Source organism: Puntigrus tetrazona, chromosome 5 (assembly GCF_018831695.1).
Source record: "Puntigrus tetrazona isolate hp1 chromosome 5, ASM1883169v1, whole genome shotgun sequence".
In the NCBI taxonomy this organism is placed as follows: Eukaryota; Metazoa; Chordata; class Actinopteri; order Cypriniformes; family Cyprinidae; genus Puntigrus; species Puntigrus tetrazona.
This window is the reverse complement of record NC_056703.1, coordinates 11,041,140-11,064,504: the sequence shown is the minus strand read 5'-3', so window position 1 is coordinate 11,064,504 and position 23,365 is coordinate 11,041,140. Positions and strand designations below refer to the sequence as shown.

The window sequence follows — 23,365 nt, the reverse complement described above, 5'->3', positions numbered from 1 at the left end:
CCTATTGCCTTTACTATGTAAGGGAAGAATTGGTTTTCAAAACACAGGACAAACAAGCTGGTAAAGACAGTTTATTGGTTTATTTCTAGGCATATAATTATGGCTTGATGCTCATGCCACCATGCACATCATCTACAGTAATCACAACTTGAAGTCACTGCTGTACTGTATTCAGAGATTGAAGCTGAGACACTTGGAGAAGTTTAGAAGTTCCCTGCAGGCTAATTAAACAGTTTTTCAAGTAAGCTTTTTTGTGCATCCACACTATATACAACAATTAAACAACAAAGCAGTCAACTCTCATACCCACCCACTCCAAAAACATGTATACCTGCAACACCCACAGACTAGTGAAGTGTTTGGGCAAGTAAAAGCACACCAATGGATTTTTTTTTGGTTTGGACCACAACACTTTCCTTCTTCAATGTCAAGGAATAAAGTCAGGACTCCAATGTAACTGGTTAACATTCGTCAAAAGAACGTCTGAGACTGAAACTACATTGTTAAGCACAGTGATGACACCGGATGAAGAATATGACACTAATTACTGGTAGACTAGGGCTTTAAAATGGGATTACCGCCATAAATTCTTTTAATAATATACATGCTGTATTCACTGATGGTCATATTTCTCTAATATGCTAATGTCCTGCGGTACAAGCATTTCATAGCAAACTGGGGGTTTAATACAGTGTGATGCAATGCAGGAGATGTTAGTTGAGCTTAAAATACATAGCAATTTCTCAACAAAACAGTTCATAATAATACTGTTACCAATGAAAGAGTTGACTGGCAAAGAAACCTCTTATCGCGTATTTCTAACTACAAAGAGTTAATATTTCACACTATTTATTACTTCATACAGTTATGCTTCCTAAAATATAACAGTAACCAATCAGTGTTCTGTCTCTATCCAGTGATGACGATGTCATTGGAAAATGTTGAACTCTGGCGAAAGATACCTTTAAAGTATTATGTCCAAACCCTCTTACCAGCAATTTTGGCTATCCACATTTGTACGTATATAAACATACACACAACACACACCACATTTGGTGAACACTACACACTTGAATTAAATTCTGTCCATAATACTGAACCACAGCTTCAATATACTCGGTTTTTGTGCTGTAAAGATTAAAGGCAGAAGGACATCATTTTTAATGAGGGCAACACTGAAACTAAACAGACGAATTTTGCACGAATTTGCCCAGGAGTATTTTCTTTTCTTTTAAAAGAGATGAGCAGTTATCCCATTGCAGTCAGCTGCACCAATGTAGTCTGTCTCATTACCTGGTAAATAAAAGGAAATTATGTGTTTATGATGGCAAAATATTTGGATATAAATCTATTTGGAACTTACTAGACTTGTGAGAATTTTATATACACTACAGTTCCAAACTTGGGGGTCAGTAAAAATATATTTCTGAATGAAATTAATTTCTTTATTTAGAAAAGATTATTAAATTGATCAAAAGTGACAATGACTATTCATGAAGACATTCTATTATATTCATACAATCCTGAAAGTTTCTGATAATAATAAGAAAAGTGGAAAATCAGTGTATTAGACTGAAGTAACTGCTGTTGAAAATTCAGCTGGAAATGTATTTATTAAATATATATATTCATTCATATATACATATACAGTGTATATATATATATATATATATATATATATATATATATATATATATATATATATATATATATATATATATACAGAAAACAATTATTATTTGTAGTATAAGTTATAGTAATTATGTTACTAATAATATAATAATGTTTCACAATATCATAATTTTTTTTATTGTACTAGAGAGCATAAGACATGTTTTAAAAAAATAAATAAATAACACTGTACTATTTTGTTACATTTCAATTATCAAACAAGCACTGACACAAACTTTTGAACTGTAGTGTAGATATGTTATTGCTTCCAACTATTTGCATGCGAAAATATACAAACTGCGTTCAACCAAACATGTACCATTATTGTACGTGGCGTTTGTCAGAGGCCGGAGGGTTGGTGGGAATGAGTTTCGAGTCAGATCCAGGGCTACAGACACCTTCTATTAGATTCTTGTTGCAGTCGCCCAGGCTGGCAGCCGGAGAGAGTCTGGGATAAGCTACTTGTCCGGTCAGATCCAACAGGTCCTCTAGAGCACGCATGTTATTCATTCCATTCTGCTGGGGAGAGTTCACTGGCGAGAATTCTGGGATGGAAATGAGCTCTTCCTTCGAAACGGGGCTAAGAATACAAAAAACAAAGAAGACCACAAATTTCCTTTACTTTAGAGGTACTTTAGTTAGGCCTCATATCCCCCCAAAATAATGGGTCACTATCTATTCAGAAAAATGAATTGCTTGCAAAAGAATTACGTTTGTAACCAGGCTATTTTTTCCAACACCTCTGACCTCCACAGTATTTTTGTTTTTACTACTATGGAAGTCAATGGTGACCCAAAGCAGCCTAGTTAAAAACTTTCTTTAAAAAATCATCCTTTGTGAATATGATTTAAGATTCTTAGCTAAAACTGCTATTTAGGAGAACTCTTAGTGGTACGATAAAATGTTTTGTTAAAATAATGATTACATTACATTAGCAATATAGGAGATGATGGGTTGCTGCGGATTAGTGTAAATAAAAAATACACTTTTTTTGGTATTTTTAACCTTTTGTCTTACTGGGATGCAGTTCCTACCTGGTCGGTGTAGGGCAGTCCAGTGTACAGGGTATGTTGACACAGTCACTGTGTCAAACTCACCTAACCTCCATGTACTGCACTTCATCTGCCGCTCCGCTCTTCCCCTCCAAAGTGTCCAGACGAATAAGAGGCAGAGGGGGTTTTGACTCTGGCAACGGGGTCAAGGAAGAGGGCAGGTTGTCGTTTCCTCCCTCCTTTGGTTTCACCTGTGTTATCATGTGTCTACCAGCCTGAGGGACAGTTACGTTTGAGCTCCCCTGTACATTGGCATGAGGGATATCTGATTTCTTCACAGTGATTTCCTTCGTAGGTCCCCGAGCTGTGGCCTGTCCATTCATTTGTACAGAATCAAGTGTTTTCATTTGGTTACTGGCCACCTGAGTGATAGTTTGGCTTTTTCCATTGGTCAGGTAGTGAGTGGGCATATTTGCAGGTGCTTTCGTTTGAGTGGAACCTTGGGATTTATTGTCTGTCGTCACAATACTCTTAATATTTGCTACAGTGTTTTCAGGAGAGCTCTTCAGTGGAGTTCCCTGCACCTTTGCAGCTGATGCGTCTTCTCGCTTTATTTCCTCCTTCACTTGGGTCTTCGCGTGTTCTCTCTCTTGCCTAATTGTCTTGGCCTTCTCTTCGCTTAACTTTTCTTTCTCTTGTGTTTTAACCGCAGCAGAGTTCATGTTAATGTGACCGTTCAAGGAGGGATTTTTTGAGGGCACGTGAGCAGGTGACTTCATCTGCTCATTCGCACACGTGTTCTCTGGTCGTTTACCTGGTTTGTCGCTCTGGCCGTGCACAGAGGTTGGCTGAATGGAGTTGGCCTGAGATTTGACTTCAGCATTTGAGATCAAATGGTTACTGCCTGAGAAGAAAAGCATTTTGGACACAGTTATATTAGTGGTCCAGAGTCACATATTTGGTACATTTTTTTTTTTTTTTTGAAATATTATTACAATCTAAAATACCCATTTTCTTTAATATATTTTAGTGTATTTTAAAATGTAATTTATTCCTGTGATAGCAAAGCTAAATGTTGAGCAGCCATTACTCTTCAGTGTCATTTTAACCTTTAGAAATCTCTCGAATTTGCTGATTGGTCCTTCTTGAAGAACACATTATTATCAATGTTAAAAACAGTTGTGCTACTTCATTACAATCATAAAAATGTGAGTCACATCTGAGGTGGTGAGTAACACTTTGTACACCAGGTGTTTTTGTATTTTGTGATTCATTATGTGCATTGTCCCCTAAACACCTAATACAGTTGAAAATCACACAAATGGATGCAATTTAAAGCAGAGCAGACTAAATATAGTCAGTGCAGTCTTGAACAGATCACCTTGAACACAACCTTTGACAGAGAATACGATCCCCTGCTGCCCTCTCCTGCCACTGCTGCAGATACTGCAGTGATGGAAAAATACCAGCAGGGCTGGCCTGATACATTAGCAGTATAAACACATTTGCCTCCAGGGGGAGAAGAGTCTCAAATGCAAAATGACTGGCAGTAGTTTGCACTTTGAGGTGCATTCACCCTCAGTGGATGGGTATCATTGTTTCTAAGGATAGTTACAACCAATAATACTTAAAAAAAATATTACATGGGTTTCAGCAGTGTTTGGTGTGTGATAATGAGTGTGAGAAAGCAGGGTTGAGTCGTACCTGGAGGAGAGACGGGGTAGGAGACCGGAGATAAGGGCTCTGGGCTGTCCTCTCTCTGTTAATATCAGGTCATTCTGTTACTTTACCTTTCAGAGCAATCATTTCCGCTTGACTTTTTTTTTTACTTAACAAAAACAAGAGGTATGTGCATCGCATTCACATGGATGGTAATCTATTCAGGTATTTGTCTCAGCTGTATGAGTCTATTTTACCTGCAGAGACACACTTTACTAATATACATTGTAGTACACACTTTATTCAGCTCACTGAACACTGAACAGTATTATTAGTTGAATTTAATGAACGGTTTGTTTCTCACTGATACCTTCATCTCGCCATCACTCTTCCTGGTTCTCTTCATGATTTCTTCAATTCTCTGCAGAGAAAAGATTAAGCACACTTTAGTCTGTCTGTATTTTTTATGCTCAGTTTTTAATGCTTGTCCATAAGTAAAAGCGAATTAAGTAATTCTAAATTCTAAATAATATCTAAAGTACTTATATGGATATATATATATCCATTAACATATTTATTGACATATAACTTAAGCCTTACTGACACAATTATAATTAAACTACACAATGCCCATTTCTTAATATTTTGCCTAAAATGTGCTTTAATATCACTATTAATAAGGACCTATGGTTCTACTTCAACACAGTCAAATATACATCAGTATATATATATATATATATTTGGACTTACAATTGCTAATTACATAATTAAAGTGCATTAAGCAATCTACGATATTTTCAATAAATGTTAAAAGATTTCTGTCCCATTCACCCAAAATGCTTCAAAAATACCTTCATATTCCTTATAGTGGAGATGAATAAAAGCCGTGTAGTTGTTTATTATCTTTAATCAATAGCATTTTTACATATTTACATAACTTTATGCCCGGGACTCGAGAAATGATTCCAATGTACAGTTGTCAGTAAGGTTTGAAGTTTACAGGTAGATCAAGTTTGTGTACACAGTATAATCTTGTGTTCTACTGCATGCCCTACTTCTGCTTTTTTACTCTGTGCACAGTAGTTTACTGTGGCTTGTTGCTGATCGTGTTACCTTTTTTCGTTGTTGTCTTTCCTGTTCCTCCTGCTGTTTGAAAAGCTCTCTCTCCTGCCGCTGACGCTCAGCATCCTTTTGAGCACGAATCTCTGCCTCCTCCTTCTATGAAACATATAGACACAACTGAAGGTTAGGAGTCTTTTTGAATTTGAGATTGTACTTGGCCTTGTCATTTCATTCCTTCATATTTCTTGTGAAGAAATTAAAGATTTAGAAGAGCGGAGTAAAGGATGCTGAGCGAACATAAATGTGTGACCCATGCAAAATAACTTACTGTCGTTGTTTGGTTTGAAACAGGATTTTACATTCTTCAGAAGTTTAGAGCAAGCTAATGCGTTTTGGTCCAGTGACTAAAAAGGCTAATTTCACTTTATATCTTCTGACCTCTTTCTCCATCTGAGCCTGAAGCTCCTTCTCCTTCTGTTTTTTCTCGTCCTGCTCTCTCTTCTTCCGTTCCTGCTCTTGTCTGCATTTCTCCTCCTCAGCTTGACGAGCTTTCTCTTCTTGTCGAGCTCTTTCCTCCAGCTGCCTCTTCTTAAGCTGCTCACTCTTTAGTCTGAAAATCACACACAGACCAACACAGACTCATGAGGAAAAGTCAACTTTGATGCCTTTTATACCTCCCCACAAAAATTTCACTCATGTATTAAAGTGACATTCAAACATCACTCTGGAAAAGTATTCACATAATTTTTTAGCATGCATTTGCAAATTTTATAAGATTTTAAGTGCTTTCCAAATACATTTTAAAGTGCCCCTATTATGGATTTTCATGCAGTGTATAGCACAGCTCTAAGTGAATAACAACATCCTAAAAGAGTTTTAAATCCGACCCTGTATAACTGTGTATAAAGTTATTGTCTCTGAATAGAAAGAGTCGAAATGAGTCATTTTTTAAATTAGTCCAGGCTGTTTCATGGTGATGTCAAAGTGAAACATTATCATATTGCCCACCCACTAGTTGCAACCTGGGAAAACTTGATTTTTAAGTTGGCATCACGCAAAGGAGGGGTTTGGAAAAATTCATTAAACGAATTGTTTTGGAGTCATTGAACAAAAAAGGTTTTTTGACTTTGCATGCTTGTCAACCTGTTGTTGGAGACTCCCACAACCAAAATATGAACCTTTCATAACCCACAATAGGGACACTTTAATTAAAAAGCATACAGAAAGCGCCTTCGAAACTAAAAGATTACACAGCTTAAAGAGAACACAGATAAAAATTTCAAGATTCAAGTCATGAACACGGTTATGCAATGCATACTCATTAGAAATTTCTGAGTCACATTCTGCAAGCACTGAAAGCTTTGTACGCCAGTTCAGAGAAATTCAGCATCAGTCATGTACACGCATACTTTTCCTGCTCCTCCAATTCCCTGCGTTGTTTCTCCTCTTGTTCCTTCAGTATTCTGGCCAGACGTCTGCGTTCTGCAAGCAGACGAGACGCCTCCTCAGCATCTGTCATTCCAGCAACTACCTTGCCAGGAGAGTTCAGGGGTGAAGGATCTGTGGGAGAGTAAAACAAGATAAGCGGGTGTAAATCATTTTCACAATTTAAAGCTGCTGTGAATGAGAAAAGCGTAAATACAGCTGACAGATATCCCTGCAGTTAAAATGAGTTTAAACAAGTCTAAATATTAGGAATACCACAAAGCAGAATCTCTTTAGATTCAAGGGCCTAATTTATATAGTAATTACTTTATACTAATAACGCAATGTATGCATGGTATACAATACGATCAAATCTTATAGCGGTATAGTCAACATATGTCAATCTATCATAAAGTATCTATCATAATATAGACAGATTGTCACGGTGTGGTTGTAGAGAGAAGGAGCGCTAGATGAGAATATAACATAAATAGTCTTTTAATCTTCTACACACAAGTCCAAAGACCTGACACAGATATAGATAGAAATAGAAATATATTATATAAATATGTTATAATATATTTATATATATAATATATATAAATATATTATAAATATTTTCTATATAAAAATATAGAAATAAAAGTTAGTTAAATATATAACTGTCTTTATAATATAAGTATTTTATGGTGCACTTAGGAAGGTTCATATCGTCTTTTCATATTGACAGGTTTCAGACCTACCTGCAGTCATATCATTACAGTTTGATTTGGGATGTTTTTTCTCAGGGGTCTCCATCTTGTCAGTCTTCTTCTGTTGGTTTTCTAAAACTACACTTTTTTTCTCCTTTGACCCATTAATGTGATTTTCGATCTTTATTGCTCTTCTTTCTGGAGGTGGTGTGCTGAAAGCACTTGTCTCCATTTTTGGGTTTTTATCTAGGCTTTCATTGTTGGGGCTCTTGTTCTGGTGGATCTCAGACTTGAGAGACCTGCCCTCCTTGGGATCCAAACCTTTGATGTCCTCGGCTTGCTTGTCTTCTGTCTTCCTGCTGCTGTCACTGACCGGTGTGGCCGGTCGGTGTTTCATAGGGGAGGGTGGATACTGGCGCACTGTACAGGGTGACTGGGTACGACTCTTAGGCAATAACCTTCAAAGCATACAAACAGAGAGCTGATTCAGATGCTTCTAGTCAGCACATTACTGAATAAACATGCAGTTAAGCAGAGGTCACTTTGTTAACATATTGCCTATATACTGAAAATAATATATATAGGTAATTGCGTGTGTTACTTGGGTGTTGCAGGTGAGGCAGAGCGCCGGGTAACATCAGGAGATTTAGCTCGTCTAACTGGAGAACCTGTAGCCGGAGAGCCAGTCCTTCTCTCTCTACGCAATCTCTCTTTCTGCAACAAATAACACATAATGCTATATGGTACACTGCTTTATTATGGAGACACAACAGTTCCTTTTCTCTGTTATTATTCACAGAAAATGTCAAAAACATTTAATTGGGGAATTTAAAACCACTTGATTTTAAACCATTTGATGGGGTTTCATCTGAAAATCAGTTTTTCCAGAAGTCCATGGCTATGAACAGGAGAGATGTGCTTTGAGTTTGTTCCAGATCTGTCCTGACCTTGGGTGTGTTGGGGGCACTGAGAGCTCCACTGGACTCTTCCGTTGGCATAGGGTTGTTTCTTCTTCGACTCGGTGATCCTCTGTATGGTGACCTGTGAGGACTGGAGGGCACTGCGTGGGAGAGACACAGGAGCATTTCCTGGTCAGATCAGATCTATCATTATTACCACTTGTGGCTACAGAGCGTAAAAAAATAATAACAAAAAAACCACATATTAAACACTAAGCAAGCCACATGTACACACATACACACTCTTTCGTTATCTAGAACCAAACAAACAAAAACTTTATTCAGTGGCACAAATAAACAAAGATATGAAGCTTTAATAAGCTAGTACACCTGTTGCTGAGTGCGTGTGTGTGTGCGTGTGTGTGTGTTACCTTTGCAGCGCAGACAGGACAGATGCAGTTCTGCAGCACTGTTACAGCGAGCCAGTGAGGAGTGTGTGTGTGTGAGGAGGCGGTTCACTTTTAGTTTGTCCATAGAGTTCAGATGACCATGATCGGCTGACAGAGAGAGGCATGAAGGGATGGAGAGAATTAAGATGTGGGAAAAAAGGAAGGGATGATTTGAACGGACGAGACAGACATAACATTAATATGAATGGAAAGATGGAGGGATGCATTTGGAAAAGTATGTCCAATAACGCTTTTTAAAGGGTCATTTCACCCCAAAAATTAAAATTATGCATCATCTACTCACTCTCATGTTGTGAGAATTTCATCCTTCTGCTGAACACAAAAGAAGACATTTGAAAGAAACAGCTGCTCCCATAGAATAAAATAGATATTATGGTTATATTATTATGGTTGAATATTCTTCAAAATATATTTTGTGTTCAGCAAAAGAAATGCATTTCTTTCTTTCTTTAAGAAAGAACATAAGAGAACATAAGAACATTCTTCAACATAAGAGTGAGTAAATTATGACAAAATTGGAAAGTTAGGTGTGAATCTCTATAACATATATTAAAAAATTTAACTAAAGATTTGGATGAAAGGATAGCAGCATATAACAGCATACAGGTTTAGTGTGACATGATGGGAAATAAAATAATGACAGAAAATGTATTTTCGAGTGAAGTTAAACATATATATATATATATATATATATATATATATATATATATATATATGAATTTTTTAACAACCCTAATATGACACTTTGAAAACATGATGATGATGTTGATAAAGGGCAAATAGGGGTTCTAGGGTGATGGGGGTTAGAGGGTGATATATCCATAGATCTTTGTGTGTGTGTGTGTGTGTGTGTGTGTGTGTGTGTGTGTGTTTTGTGTTGTTATGTTAATGTGCCCATGCCTCATAAATAAATACAACAATTCAATTGACATCTAATTAAAAATAAAAAAACACCCAAGAACGGAAACATGCACACACACTTCAATTTCGGAAGAACCTCATAGCTGTGACTAAAGTGCTGGTTCACACGAATGAAGTTAGAAGTACACTCACAATCAATAAAAACACACAAAAAGAAACAGCAGCACACAAACATTCAGATTTTCTTTGACTTTCACCAACCAAGTACTGAGCCACAGAGCAAGTGCACACTGAATATACAGGACCATGCTAACGAATTCAACAATCCTCCCATTCTCTTTTTATTTCAAAGCACTGATATTAGTTACCACCATAATGAAACTGAGCCAAAGACTATCAGCTGAACCAAGACCGGAAATGATCCTATATTTCACCATGTTCTTTTTTATTATTTTTATATTGCAAAAAAATGGTTTGTAGGCATCTTAAGCCTATGTGAAGTTTTTGTTGTTTTTGTTGGCCAGTTTTATCACCTATCAAGCAAACATCCAAATTCTGAACATTTAAAAAAGCATTAGTAGTTGCCATAGCAAGCACTACTTTTTTTTCCAGTGCTTAGAAGTTAAAGAAAAATCACATGAAACTGAATGTCAATGGAGCATTTGTTATTCATCATTTGAGAGAATTGGCCTGAATACTTCTACAAGGCACTGTACATTCAGATTATGTGTAGCAGCATGTGAATTGCTCAGCAAAACAAATACTGGACATTATTATACTTGAAAGCAGCCTCCTCTTTTCATCCCCTTATCTTGCTGGCTCTTGTTTAAAAAACTATTTCAAGTCAAATCTTTTTACATAAACAGACCTAAAATATTTGAGAGCTGAAACGTAGCCGGATCACATCTGGATATGCAAGCATTTACCCCACTTAGCCCCCCCAAGTGCTCAAGCAGGAATAAGGGAAGGAGAGCAGGCTGGTTTAGTGTTTTGGGATGGAAACCAAAAGTGGTGTCAATCTGAGGGGACGAGGGGGAAAAGGGGATGAGAAAAGGCCAGCTCGGGTTCATACCGTTGCCTGATTCGATGGCAGCAGGAGAGGGGGCAGCGAGGTCATGGGGAAGGGCGGAGGCAGCAGAGAGAGGAGGCGGGGCATTCTCCCAGTCACCTGGGCGATAGGGTCACGGTAGAGCACAGCAGAAACAGCAGAGCGTTATGGACAGACCGGGCACCCTTAGGTGAAGCTTGTGTTTTTGGGGTGGTGTGTGTGTAGCACACACACCTAAACGCTTCACCACATCCTCTGGCTCTCTTTAAGCATGGCAGCCAGACACAATGAGCAGGGCTGAGCTGATTCAGACACACTCAAACTCAAACCTGCATCCTTCACATACCCACAGCGCAATCATCCAAAAACACGCTTTCATGATCAAGTAAAATCTCTCAATAAGCATTCACATTTCTGAGGAAAAAAAAATTGTTTCTGTTCCCTTTGAATTTTTTTACATTGCATTTTTTGCACATGCAATGGAAGTCAATGTGACCTGTAAATAGAAGTACATATGAAATACATGTGAAATGTAGAAATACATTCTTTAAAATATTTTTCATACAGGCTTGGAACAAAGTTGTGAGCAGAGTCAGGAAGGTTATTTTGAAATGTAATAGGTTACAGATTACGACTTACCCTATTTAAAATGCAATAGGTAGTGAACCTTTTTCAATTACTCCATTAATTTTTTTAAGTAATTACATTTCTAACAAATGTTTTCAACTGTTAATCATTTACAAACGATTACACCAGGTAGGGTAACCTTCAGAGTCTTTTATCATTTCAATTAAGATTATAATCAAAGCACACAAAATTATACTTTTTTCTCTTAGTAACTGATTACAGCTGCATTTATTTTGTTATTAAATTACATAACTCTATTACACGTAACTAGTTACCCCCCAAACACTATGTGTGAGTACATGATGACAGAATTTTCATTTATGAGTAGACTATCCCTTTATTACAAAACAATATCAAATTATCACATGTCACTGTGGATAAAAACATCTGCTAGCTAAACAAATGAATTTACCCTATTTTGTTAATAATAATAATAATATTTAATATTTAATAACAATATTTACAATCTACAATGACTTGGATGAATAATTGCCTTCAGAAATGTTATACAAACGTTCTTCCCTCTGAACATCCCTGGCTTCTTAAATGATTAAATCTAAGGTAAATCAATAACCAATTTCTTAACCAATTAATGTGCTTGCATCTAAATCAGGCTAACAGGACGGGGAGCAGCACGCAGAAAGTGCTGATTCACTCATGCCTGCCCGTCCTTCCTCTGATGAGCTGAAGTATGAAACCAGAGTTCTAGTAACACTGTGTCCTAAAACCCGGAAGAAAATCCTACAAACGCAAGGACACACTTCACTGCAGAGACACAGCAGCGCTGCAACAGTTTCTGAACATGCACTGTCAAAAATTTTAAATAAATGTTCTTGCAACCCTAAAAGGCTAAAATAATAAACAAACTCAACTCAAATGCTGAACAAATGAAATTGAATTTAGTTTGAATAATGCAACACGGGAGCATTTTGAAATCCACCATATCATGACACATTTTCATACTTTCATTCTCACACACCTCCTCCCAGTCTCAGTTTTTCTTCATCCACTGCGATGCATGTGCATTACACTCACCTTGAGCGGTGCCGTTGGGACCCCAAGCCCAGCGTTTATTCCTGTTCTCCAGCTGCAAGCTGCGCTCTAGTGATCTCCTCATTAAAGCTTCCAGACGCTCCTGTGTGTGTCGTTCCAGCACAGAAAACACCAGACACTCACTTCACCAGTGAACATTTACACCAGCAAACAGTACAAACACAAGGGCTGTAGATATATGCACTGACAGAAGAATCATCTTCATCTACCCTACCCATAATTGCTTAAATACACTACTGCTCAAAAGTTTGGGGTCAGTAAAATTTTCATTTATTTATTTTTAGACTTTTATATAAAACTTTCATTCAATGTGGATGCATTAAATTGTTTAAAAGTGGCAGTAAAGAAATGCATAATGTAACAAAAGATTTTAATTTCAAACCAACACTGTTCTTATGAACGCTACTGATCAAAGAATCCTAAAAAAGGGGTTTTTACTAAAATATTAAGCAGCAAAACTGTTCAACATTAATAACAAGCAAGTTTTTTAAGCACCAAATCAGTATATTAGCATGATTTCTAAAAGATCATGTGACACTGAAGACTGGAGTAATGAAAAAAAATGCTGAAAATTCAGCTTTGCCATCACGAGAATAATTTATATTTTAAAATATGTCAAAATATTTAAAAACAGTTGTAATACTACTTCACAAAATTCGGGGTCTTGGTATATTTTCGATCAAATCAATGCAGCCTTTATTGAGCATAAGAGACTTGTTTCAAAAACATTGTTAAAATAAATTGTATTAACCTCAAACTTTTGTCAGTGTACTGCAAAATCACAGACTCACATTCTAAATAACACCTTCATTTCCATCATTAAGTTCTAAAACGTTAACTAGAGATACGGCACTTATAGGAACCACATGAACAGCATGTTACTCAAATATTGACATAGCAATACATGCAGCAAATTTCAGCCGTCTCATTTAAGATTCCATTTGTATCAGCTTTGCTTTGCATCTATGAAAATGATTCCAGCAACATTTGTTGAGTCCAGCATCACCTCCCCCGCATGCCACCTTGTTTCTCTTTCGTTCTTTGCCCACTTCTTTTCAGGACCAGCCTTTCCAAAACGAACATAGTTGTGAAAGCTTACAGTGTGTCAGATGAAAGCCATGTTTGAGAAGAATAATGAATCTGCAGCCCAGCGAGAGATGAGGATTAAAATAAAGTCTGATCTGATCTGGCCAAATCCCTAAGATTGGAGAAGTATCACAAGCCAACCCAGTAAACACTGACAGGCTCATAACAGATAAATGAGTGTGTAAGAATAGTGTCTGCCCTGTGGGTGGGTGATATTACACGGCAAGGCAGGAATTCATTACCATAGATACAGTGCAATTGCTGAAAATGTCATTTCCCACAACATAAATGTCGTGATTGTTTTCTCCATATGAACCGCACTGTATAAAATGATTTACAAATTAGGCCTAAATGTGTTCACAACACATGCAGATCTAATTGCGCTAAAGCTATTACAAAAGAAGGTTTCGGTTTACTGGCTAGACTGAATGATTATCTGGCATGTCAGTGCCACATGAGAAAACGTGAAAGCATTTGAAAGGTCAAGGGAAGGATAGCATCCTGTGTCCATTTTAAATGAACAAAAACAGTATCAGACTCCTTTCTTGGCCATTGAGTGCTAGGACAGATGCATTTGACTAGATCTCTGACCTTCTCCTCTTCCAGCTGCTGTCTTCTCTTCTCCTCCACGGCTGCTCGGCGAAGCTCCTCCTTCTGTCTCTGCTCCTCCAGCCGCTTCCATCGCTCTTCCACCGTCTTCTCATACTGTAGCTGTGCCCGCCTTTCCTTCTCCTTTATGGCTTGCTCCCGGGCAGCTGAGAGAGGGAGCGAGAGAAACTATTGACTTCATTTTGGCTCGTAATGAAACAACACCAGCAAACTCTAAGCTCATCATCACTGTTATTGACAGCTTCGGCAGTTTTGGAGCTGTTCTCACAGAGAACGTCTATGCAAATATACACTAGATGGGACAAAACCTTTGGCAATTAGCCCCTTTTATGGATTTTTAAAAATGACCTTTCATGCGGTGTGTAACACAGCTCTAAGTGAATAAAAACATCCTGCAGAGTTTTAAATCTGAAAGTCAATGTGTTTAAAGTGTTTAGAGAGGGAATTCCAGTCATTGAAATGAGTTGTTTTAAAAACAAAATGAAACATTAGCATAATGTCTGCCCACTTTTTGGTCTTTTTTGTGTTGGTGTGAATAAAAATGCATATTCATTCTTTGAATGTTTCTCACAAACACAACTTTAAATGAAATCGACCAATCACTGGAGGGGTTTGGAAAATGGATCATTGAACGAATCGATGAACAAATAAGGTAAAAAATAAATGCAGAAAATAAAAGTGTTACTTCACCTTTCATGCATGTCAAGCTGTTTTTTGGGACTCCCAAAACCAAAATATGAACTTTCATAAATCATAATAGGGGCACTTCAATGTATGTGAAGTAAAAAAAATACACTGCATCTAGCATCCTGTGAAAGGCACTAAATCAATACACAACTACATTTATATTAATTTGGTTTAGAAAATGATGTTCCATTTATGCATTACTGTACCTCAAACAGTATTAACTCATGGTGCTAGAGACACTAAGATTGCATTGACTGAAAAATAAAGACCTTTGAAAGAATGTATGTTCATTTAAATAAAATCATCCGACATGCATAGGTTAAACCTTCATCTCATATTCCTCCGAAATCTTAGAGTAGCCCCTGTGAGTCACCGCACCCACACAATCAGAGACACGAACAGAAACACTTACCCAAACTCCTCTCCCTCTCCTCACGTCTCTCCTTGGCGAGTCTCATTCTATCATCTGTCTTCAAATAGCCCTCCATATCTTTGAGAGAGCAAGAGACAGATGAACATAAACAACAAAGGAAAATAGACACTCTATCTCTTAGACATCTTTTAGACACATTATCAGATGACACAGAAGACATCCACTAGACAGAAACTGAGGGACTTACATTGTTTACCTGCATGTGCGTTGGTATTGGGTGGGTGGCGTGAAGGTGAAGCGTGCCCATTGGTTTGAGTTTTCTTTTCGGTGACAGTGGGCGGCGTCAGAGCATCAGCTTTGTGAGGAAGACAAAAGGACGAGGATAAAGGAGAAAATGTCAAAGTCAGTCAAATTTACCGAATGTAATTTACCGAACTGAATAATTTTACCAAATTGTCTCCTTTTGAAAGATACACACACTTTTAATGTGTGCCTTTGCAAATGAATGTATGGTGATCTTACTGTGTTTTATAGAAGGGCTGCCTTGGTTGGTTTTCTGGTAAGTTGGTGATGCATGTCCATTGCTTTGTGGTCTTTTTTCCGGAGTTAAAGGTGATGTCATTACTTTAGTGACTGCACACAAAAAAAGAACCAACAGGGATGAAAACTGGTTGAAATGACAAGCTTGAGACCTTGACATACATAGCTGACCTTATTAAACAGAGATATCGTATATGAGTAATAAAGACACACACACACACACACACACACATATATATATAAAGAGCATTAAAAATTCTGTTGAACAAATTAAGGTAAACAGAGAGCTCATTTCTGTTAAAGGACAAAGAACAGACCATTGATTAATTCAGGAATGGATTATGAATTTGAAGCCGTGGCCTAGTTACTTCTGCTTCACCTATAAGCTCAATCAGTCATTTCACAGACACATAGACTTTAATAGAGTCAGACGTTATATCATTCATCCACAGGGATTTGCTTCTACTACACATAAACACTGTTCACTCACAATCAATGAATCAGGCAGATTAGGACAGATTTTTGTGCCTTGAAGGGTACAGTGGGCTCTAAAAATAAACTATTAAATACCAAAATGGTTCTTGACGGAGCAGTCAAAATGCACTGTGTCAGATATTCTTTTTGGTTCGGTTAAGTTTTCAACCTCCTTTCGATCCCCTGCATGACGTGTCTTTTAAATAAATTGCACACTCATGATGGTGTCCTTTTTCTGCTCCGTCTCTTTCCTTCTTCTCTTCCTCTCTGCTTCCCTAACTCCATTCTCGTTACATACAGACACACAGCCTCTGACGTAAGAAGCAGAGTGGACATAAAGCTGACTGAGAACGTATGACAGTGAAATATAGTTCCATAAACAACCCAATAAAGACTTAAAGGCATAATTACTGGCATGATCTGAAATTCTTGTCAACAAAACAATGACTACACCTAATCAAATGTCTTAATGTGTCTGAAAAAATTATATCATAAAATAATATATTCATATATCTGCTCTTTATAAATTGTTTCAATATTAAGAATGGTATCAGTGAAAAAATATTAGAAGTAAATCATTGGGCAATCTAAATAAGACCCTACTTTGATAATTAATTTTTATAAACATAAAAATATAATAATACGCTATTTCATTTGTACACATACAAACCTATACAAGGGCCTACATTAAACAGAATGATTTTATCATTAATGCATTTATATAAATTGAACATTATATCACTAATATACTTATATATTGTCAAAACAGAGTGTGCTACAACGATCTGTCAAAATGTGTGTCAAATGTACGGTCTGAACACAAAACTAACATGCATTAAGACAGTTCTGCAGATGCTGCTTAGATCACACGCAGGACTGAAGCGGTTTCTGAGCCGGATGTAGCTTCCTCCATCGATTTTCAATTAAATTAATTTGGCAAATGGACGTGGTTCAGTCTTAACGGCTCTAATCTCATCAGAGTTTGACTCAATAGCTCTGGGCGGTGCTCGCCCCGTCAACTTTCGAGAACCTCCCATGCCACGAAAACACAACGCAGTACAGAATTAATGGACTTGCCCCATCTGACGAAGACAAACAAACAATAAACCCCTGCGTCGAGTCGCCTGCAACAGACAGGCTAAGCTAAAAAAGTAAACGTAATGAATGAAAAACCGCTCTCGAAGTGCTTCTTCAAGGCCTGTTACGATGTAAATCATAGCTTGAGCGGTTTTTCTCTCCGGGATCAGACGGCAGCTTTTAGCTTTTTGAGAAGGAAACGGTTCGAACGAGCCCGTCATTGTTCTACATCGCCCCGCTGTAGCGTCAGAAGCGCGGAAATGCGAGTGTGCAAGCAAGTCATCGTCCTGCTCATCCGGAGCGCATGCAAACGCAGCCGAATTATTGACTCAACGTTACCTTCGCGCAAGCCGCTCACCTGTCGTCGTACTGACAGCGCTCTCCGCCATCTTCGCGGTCCACCGGCGGCTCTTCCAACCGCAATGTCACGGACGGCGCCGCAGCAAAAAGCTACCCCCCCTCCCCAAAAAAAAAATAATCAAGCCAAGAGAAACAGCATAGCCAGCTCCCTCCTGGACCGCCGCTGCGCCACCGGGACCCGACCCGCTTTTCTACGCTCTCAGCAGAACGCGCTCTGTGGCGCCGTGGCAGGTCGTTCGGTTTGCGGTGGAGGATCGATTGAGAGGAAAGTTGCTCTGTCCGGTGAAACAGCAGAGTCGCGAGAGGCTGGACAGCGCGGTGGTGCTGAAGCGCGCGCGGGGTGACGTCATCCAAACACTGCCCACGCCACGTCCGCGCGTTCACAGACAAAACTTTTCACAATGACACATATTAAAATATTGATTAACATAGTACGTGTAGCCTATATACCGCAAATCCTTTACATGATTACGGATTATGGATAGAATTAGACTACTTTTGGACGGATCTCGTTTTTCACATTTAAGACTTGTACTATATATATATATATATATATATATATATATATATATATATATATATATATATATATATACATGCTGTCAAACGAGTAATCACGATTAATTGCATCCAAAATGCAAGTTTTTGTTCAGCCAACATTATTTGTGTGCGTATATTGTGTATATTTATTATATGTATTATATATTTATGTATAAAATACAAAGATACACATTTATATTTATATATTAAATATATTTTTGCACTTTATTTTACAGTATGTGTACTTACATGTAATTACAACGTACTTACAGTGTTAAGAAAGTACTGGTAATATAAGGTAACCACATGGGGTAGAGCTAGGTTTAGATTCAGGGTTAATTAATACCTAGTTGTTTTAATTATTACAGTAAGTACACAGTATGTATATGAGGAACAGGACTTTTAACAGCGCTAAATACATAAGAGCGTATTTTTCATTTGTTGTTATGAGCAACATGAAGCGCATTAAACATTATGTCAAGTTCCCAAGTTGGGTTTATGAAGGAACTGCAGGTGTATGACTTTAGTAAAAAAGCTTGTTAAAAAAGTTACTAATTATGAAGAGGTTTAAAAGTATTTTAACATGAATCAAAAGAAAATAACTCTTACTGAAAAACAAAACAAAACATTGATTTGCTTACCTAGTCATATGACCATAACCAACGTCAGAGAACAATAATTATGCAAATATGATGCCTCATTACTAAATAATAAACAAATGCAGTATTTTAAAACTGCAGGTATTTCAAAGAAAAATTCATTAGGTGAAAGAAGATCAAGTCTCTATAGTGTAAATAATTTTTATTGTGTAATCATTAAAAGCAGTTAAGAGTATTTTAAAATGTAATTAAATGTTTGTATATTTTGGAATCTGATTACGCAGGCTATATACATAATTAGTTACTACCCAGCTCTGTATGTATGCATGTATGTATGTATGCATATGTATGTATGGACAAGCAGGTAGCATGCACTCAGTAGCTCTATTTGTCCTTTCAATCCCACTTACCTCATAAATGTGCAAATAAGTATGTTGAGGACTGTGGATTCTTGGGGAAGAGTGTAAAACACGAAACACAGAATCGACCATTTTAAGTGTGAAAAGCCTCATTTACACTTTGAATTTGCTCATAAGGGGTCAAAAGAAACACTTAGTAGCAAACAAATGACCAACACTGCATCACAGGTATCTAGAAGCGACGTTTGAGGTTAATGCTGGGTCTCCTCTGTGGAGATGGGCCATGTGATATGGATGAAACGTGGCAGTCCGATACAGCCAGAGGGCAGCAGGACTGCCAGTAACGAGTCCAAATGAAGTGGGTCAGTACTTCTTTCACAAAGCGACACGCTCAGACAGAGAGTCCAACAATAGTAGACAACCGACTCCAGACAATATCCGAACTTACTACTGCATGACCAAAGAAAAACCTAGCAAAATTAATTCTACACAGAACCTGAAAACATCTAATACATCCAAGACTGTTGCCATTTTTAATCAGAACCCGTAAGCCTCAAGGACAGAAATGTCTATAATTTGGGCATAATTTGTAATCAATTCAGTATTATAGAACAAATATTAGATAATAGGGACAACAACAACAAAATTAAAAAAAAAAATATTTCAGGCACAGCAGAAATGTATGCAAATGTCATTAAGAGACAGTGTAAACAAGAGAAAATAAAAACCAAAGCAAATAAACAAGAAATAAAATTCAGAGTCCAAACAGATAAAAGGCTTGACTTTTTATTGTAAATTTCTTTGTATTTTAAATTCCACCACATACAGTGGAATACAATATAAATACTTTAAAATTACAAAACTACGCAGTCTATGTTGTGTGGTTGGCACTGAATGAGAAAGGGCACGATTGTGGTGATAGAGTGCTCGGAGAAGACCTGTAGTGAGACTATGCACTGGAGAGGTAGAGGTAGAGAGAGAGAAAGAGAGAAGAAAGAAAGAGAGAAAAACAGACAGAGATGAGCAGTAAGCCTCTGAGTGTTCCTCTGAGGGAGGCTGCAGTATGATATGGGGCCTCAGTTATGCCCAAACTGCATTTTTTCCCCCAACACGAGCGTTTTCTCTCCTCACAGTGTAAACAATATAAACCACCAGCAGTCGTGACTCAGATCTGCGGGACAGGGCAGAAACGAACAAATAAATGCATAGGCTTTACCAAACACTTCAGTATGTTCTTTGATCCTTAAAAGAGATGACTGAGAGACAAGAGCAGTCAGACGCAATTAAAACATTTTGATTTCTTAAAAACTTTTAGGGGCCCATTCACATAGAAAGCATCTTTGAGTCACACACATCCATCTAGTGCATTTACAATGGAAATATAGTGTATTGGACGTTCTGTGTGAACAGCCCCTAATGCTACACAATGAAAAATTTAATTATTCAAAAGTGCAGAGTAATGTGTAAAATATTACAATTTCAAATAAAACTCATTTAAACATTTAAGAAAAAAAAATCTAAATTGTCAGCAACCATTACTTCAGTTTTAAGTGTCATACAATCCTTCAAAAATCTCTCTAATATGTGGATTTGGTGCTCAAGAAACATTTTTATCGTTGTCATTAATGTTGAAAGCAGTTAGGCTGCTTAATATTTTTGTTAACTTTTTCAAGATTCGAAAAGTAGGAATCCAATTATATAATTGTGACATTATACATTTGGGTCACTGTACACATTTTTAACATGTCCTTGCTGAATAGAGGTATTCATTTCTTAATAAAAAAAAACAAGAACAAAAAAAACAACCTTTTGAATATTAGTGTATATCAGTTTTATAGTACAGTAGAAATCTAGCAGTACTGACAATAGAAACTAGCACTTTAATATGTCACTTATAGAAAGAATATAAATAAATAAAAGTGTCATGATTAAAAAAAAAAAAAGAAAGAAAAGAAAACAACAACAAAAGAAATCAAACACTTACATCATCAATGTCCTCATCGTCACTCCCAATATCATCAAACTGAATCTCATCGTCGTCTCCAGGTCCAAATGTGTCAGTTTCATTGATTTTAGCTGCAGAAAAAAAAAAAAAAAAACATGATTAGGTAAGATTCTTCAATTGCGTGCATCTACATCATCTGCCACAATTGTGGGTGTTTTAGTTTTAGTCATGATACTTGAGACTCACCGTGTTCGGGAAGCTCTCCATAGGCTTTAAGACTGCGGGCCTCATCTGCATTGTACTTTAAAATGACATCTGCTTTGGTATCCTAGGAAACACATATTCAAGAAACCAAAAGGTTTTAATTTCGTAATAATACAACTAAGAAAAAAAATTGACAAAGAAAAACAAACAAAAAACTACCTGGTAATCTCTAAGACCAATAAGGATTATGTCAGAAGTGTTGATCCAGACCTAAAGGAGATATGGCGGTATGTTTAATACTTAGGCAAGAACAGATAGGACATTAGATTGTCTTCTAGGTAAGGAGGAATAAGAAGTAAATGAGCAAAAACTACATTAAATTAAATAAATAATCATAAAAACCATGATGGTCATTCAGACGTATAAACCTACAGATCATTATCAGTATCAGACCTTTTTCCGGAGCTTTCCTCGGATGTGGCACAGTCGCTTGACCCCATCAAAGCATGTGGCCTCTAGCCGTCCATTTCCCAACATCTTTATCACCTGAGCATATTCTGGCACAAGACAAAGATCATTTTTGGATAACTGAACTGGTTTCGCGTGCGCGTGCACACACACACATACACACAAGACCAAACATTCATGGTTAATAATGTTTTTGGAAGAGCCAAACAAATATATCAAAGAAAGAGTAACATTATGAAAAAAATTTAATTAAATTAAAAAAATTAATAAAATTAATTTTATTCTGGTGATGGTGAAGTTGAATGTTTAGCATCATTACTATCTTCTTCAGAGCCACATAATCCATCATAAATTAAAATTATTCATAAAAAAAACATTTATTAAGTATGAGACACACTTACGGACCCCAAACCTTTGAATTCTATCCTATATGTTGTTGACGTTTTCTTACCCTGGCCATCCTCCTTGAAAACCAGCTCTCTCTTCTCAGACTCATTCTCGTTCTTACCACGCCGCCGATTTTTACCTCCTTTGCCTATAGAGAGGAAATTAATACTTTGAATTATCTTGTACATAATAAGCAGATATTAGATCTTCACCTGTACATCATCCTAGATATCACAATTTTCAAAAGCAACAATATATAATTTTAGAAAAAACACCTTGTACAACTATTTACATACACATGACACACTGTATATGTAGTAATAGGATTGACAGGCATTTGTTTTCGCTAAAATTAAGAATAATCACAATAACTATATAGCCTGCTCCATCATATCTGTTACAAAAAGGATACATTCCTTGGCCCTTTGATTAATAGTTTATAGCTACTTTTTAGTAGGAACAAGGATTACTTCTTTTTAGTGTATTCATAGCATGTGTCTTTGCTATAAAATCTTAAACATACATAACTTTAATTTCAAGATCAACATTTGGACTAAAGCAACTTTTACTTGATGAAGTATTACATTTTTTGTATTCTTCTGTTTTGTGTATTTCTTCTGTTTCTTCTTCTTTTGTTTTATTTTAGTTTTCTCATTATTATTTTATATTATTTTATTCAACCTGGTTAACGTACTATAATCTAACCCGTCCTGCAGGATAAAATAACTTGTTTTATAAATTAAATTAAATATAAAATATAAAAATTACACACAAAAGGCAGTTGTCGCCACATACCGGCGTAAAGATGCAACGCACAGAAGAGGGATTTTTACATTTGGACAAACTGTCTGATCAGTGTCAGTTTTATAAAAAAATTAAAAATAATAATAAAAAACATACTACAGCTCAACTATCGACTGCAGACATTTCGCCAGTGAGAGCTCGTGGACCGGCGCCGGTCACGTTGCCGCCGCATTCCTCGCGCAGGCCGGGTAATTTAACTCAGATCCGTTAACAGCTTCTTAAACAATAGTGCTACTTTTCCCTTACCTTTATTCTTTGGCATGTTCGAATTACAAGCGCTGCTGTCTTTGCTCGATGATGTCGTGTAACAAAGTATTTAAATAAAGAAACGTTAAATTTCGACTTAAATAATTCCCGTTTTTTTCTAAAAACTTCCGCCTACGCAATAATCCAC

General features: G+C 36.9%; 2 protein-coding genes across 6 annotated transcripts; both read right to left on the bottom strand.

The window, feature by feature from the left end:
• Nucleotides 1-58: 58 nt before the first annotated feature.
• Nucleotides 59-18,026, bottom strand: map7d2a (MAP7 domain containing 2a). 5 transcript variants are annotated; one of them, XM_043240722.1, is made up of 18 exons: nt 17,645-18,026; nt 15,737-15,847; nt 15,462-15,569; nt 15,254-15,331; nt 14,137-14,300; nt 12,442-12,541; nt 10,804-10,899; nt 8,449-8,561; nt 8,103-8,215; nt 7,553-7,959; nt 6,794-6,944; nt 5,823-5,994; nt 5,436-5,540; nt 4,693-4,743; nt 4,368-4,422; nt 2,769-3,567; nt 1,991-2,251; nt 59-1,293 (listed from the first exon to the last, which is right to left on the bottom strand). In XM_043240722.1, exons 2-17 carry the CDS (start codon nt 15,834-15,836, stop codon nt 1,993-1,995), a joined length of 2,871 nt encoding a protein of 956 aa, XP_043096657.1. In that variant the 5' UTR covers nt 15,837-15,847; nt 17,645-18,026; the 3' UTR covers nt 59-1,293; nt 1,991-1,992. The 5 variants fall into 5 exon arrangements, 4 of the variants coding, with proteins under 4 accessions (XP_043096657.1, XP_043096654.1, XP_043096656.1 ...); XM_043240719.1 differs by having other exon boundaries at nt 17,664-18,025; XM_043240721.1 differs by having other exon boundaries at nt 15,471-15,569; nt 17,664-18,025.
• Nucleotides 18,027-19,933: 1,907 nt separating this feature from the next.
• Nucleotides 19,934-23,365, bottom strand: eif1axa (eukaryotic translation initiation factor 1A X-linked a). Its single transcript, XM_043238299.1, has 7 exons — nt 23,218-23,365; nt 22,232-22,315; nt 21,766-21,869; nt 21,532-21,582; nt 21,355-21,436; nt 21,148-21,239; nt 19,934-20,334 (listed from the first exon to the last, which is right to left on the bottom strand). Exons 1-7 carry the CDS (start codon nt 23,231-23,233, stop codon nt 20,329-20,331), a joined length of 435 nt encoding a protein of 144 aa, XP_043094234.1. The 5' UTR covers nt 23,234-23,365; the 3' UTR covers nt 19,934-20,328.

Coding starts and splice junctions, on each gene's coding strand:
- eif1axa (XM_043238299.1), bottom strand. Junction 21,583..21,765: donor GAGGAAAGCTCCGGAAAAAG/GTCTGATACTGA, acceptor TATCTCCTTTAG/GTCTGGATCAACACTTCTGA. Junction 21,240..21,354: donor TGGAGAGCTTCCCGAACACG/GTGAGTCTCAAG, acceptor TTTTTTCTGCAG/CTAAAATCAATGAAACTGAC.
- map7d2a (XM_043240719.1), bottom strand. CDS start 17,694: ATGGCGGAGAGCGCTGTCAGTACGACGACAG. Junction 10,900..12,441: donor TCCCAACGGCACCGCTCAAG/GTGAGTGTAATG, acceptor CCTATCGCCCAG/GTGACTGGGAGAATGCCCCG. Junction 2,252..2,768: donor GTGCAGTACATGGAGGTTAG/GTGAGTTTGACA, acceptor TTGTATTCTTAG/CCCCGTTTCGAAGGAAGAGC.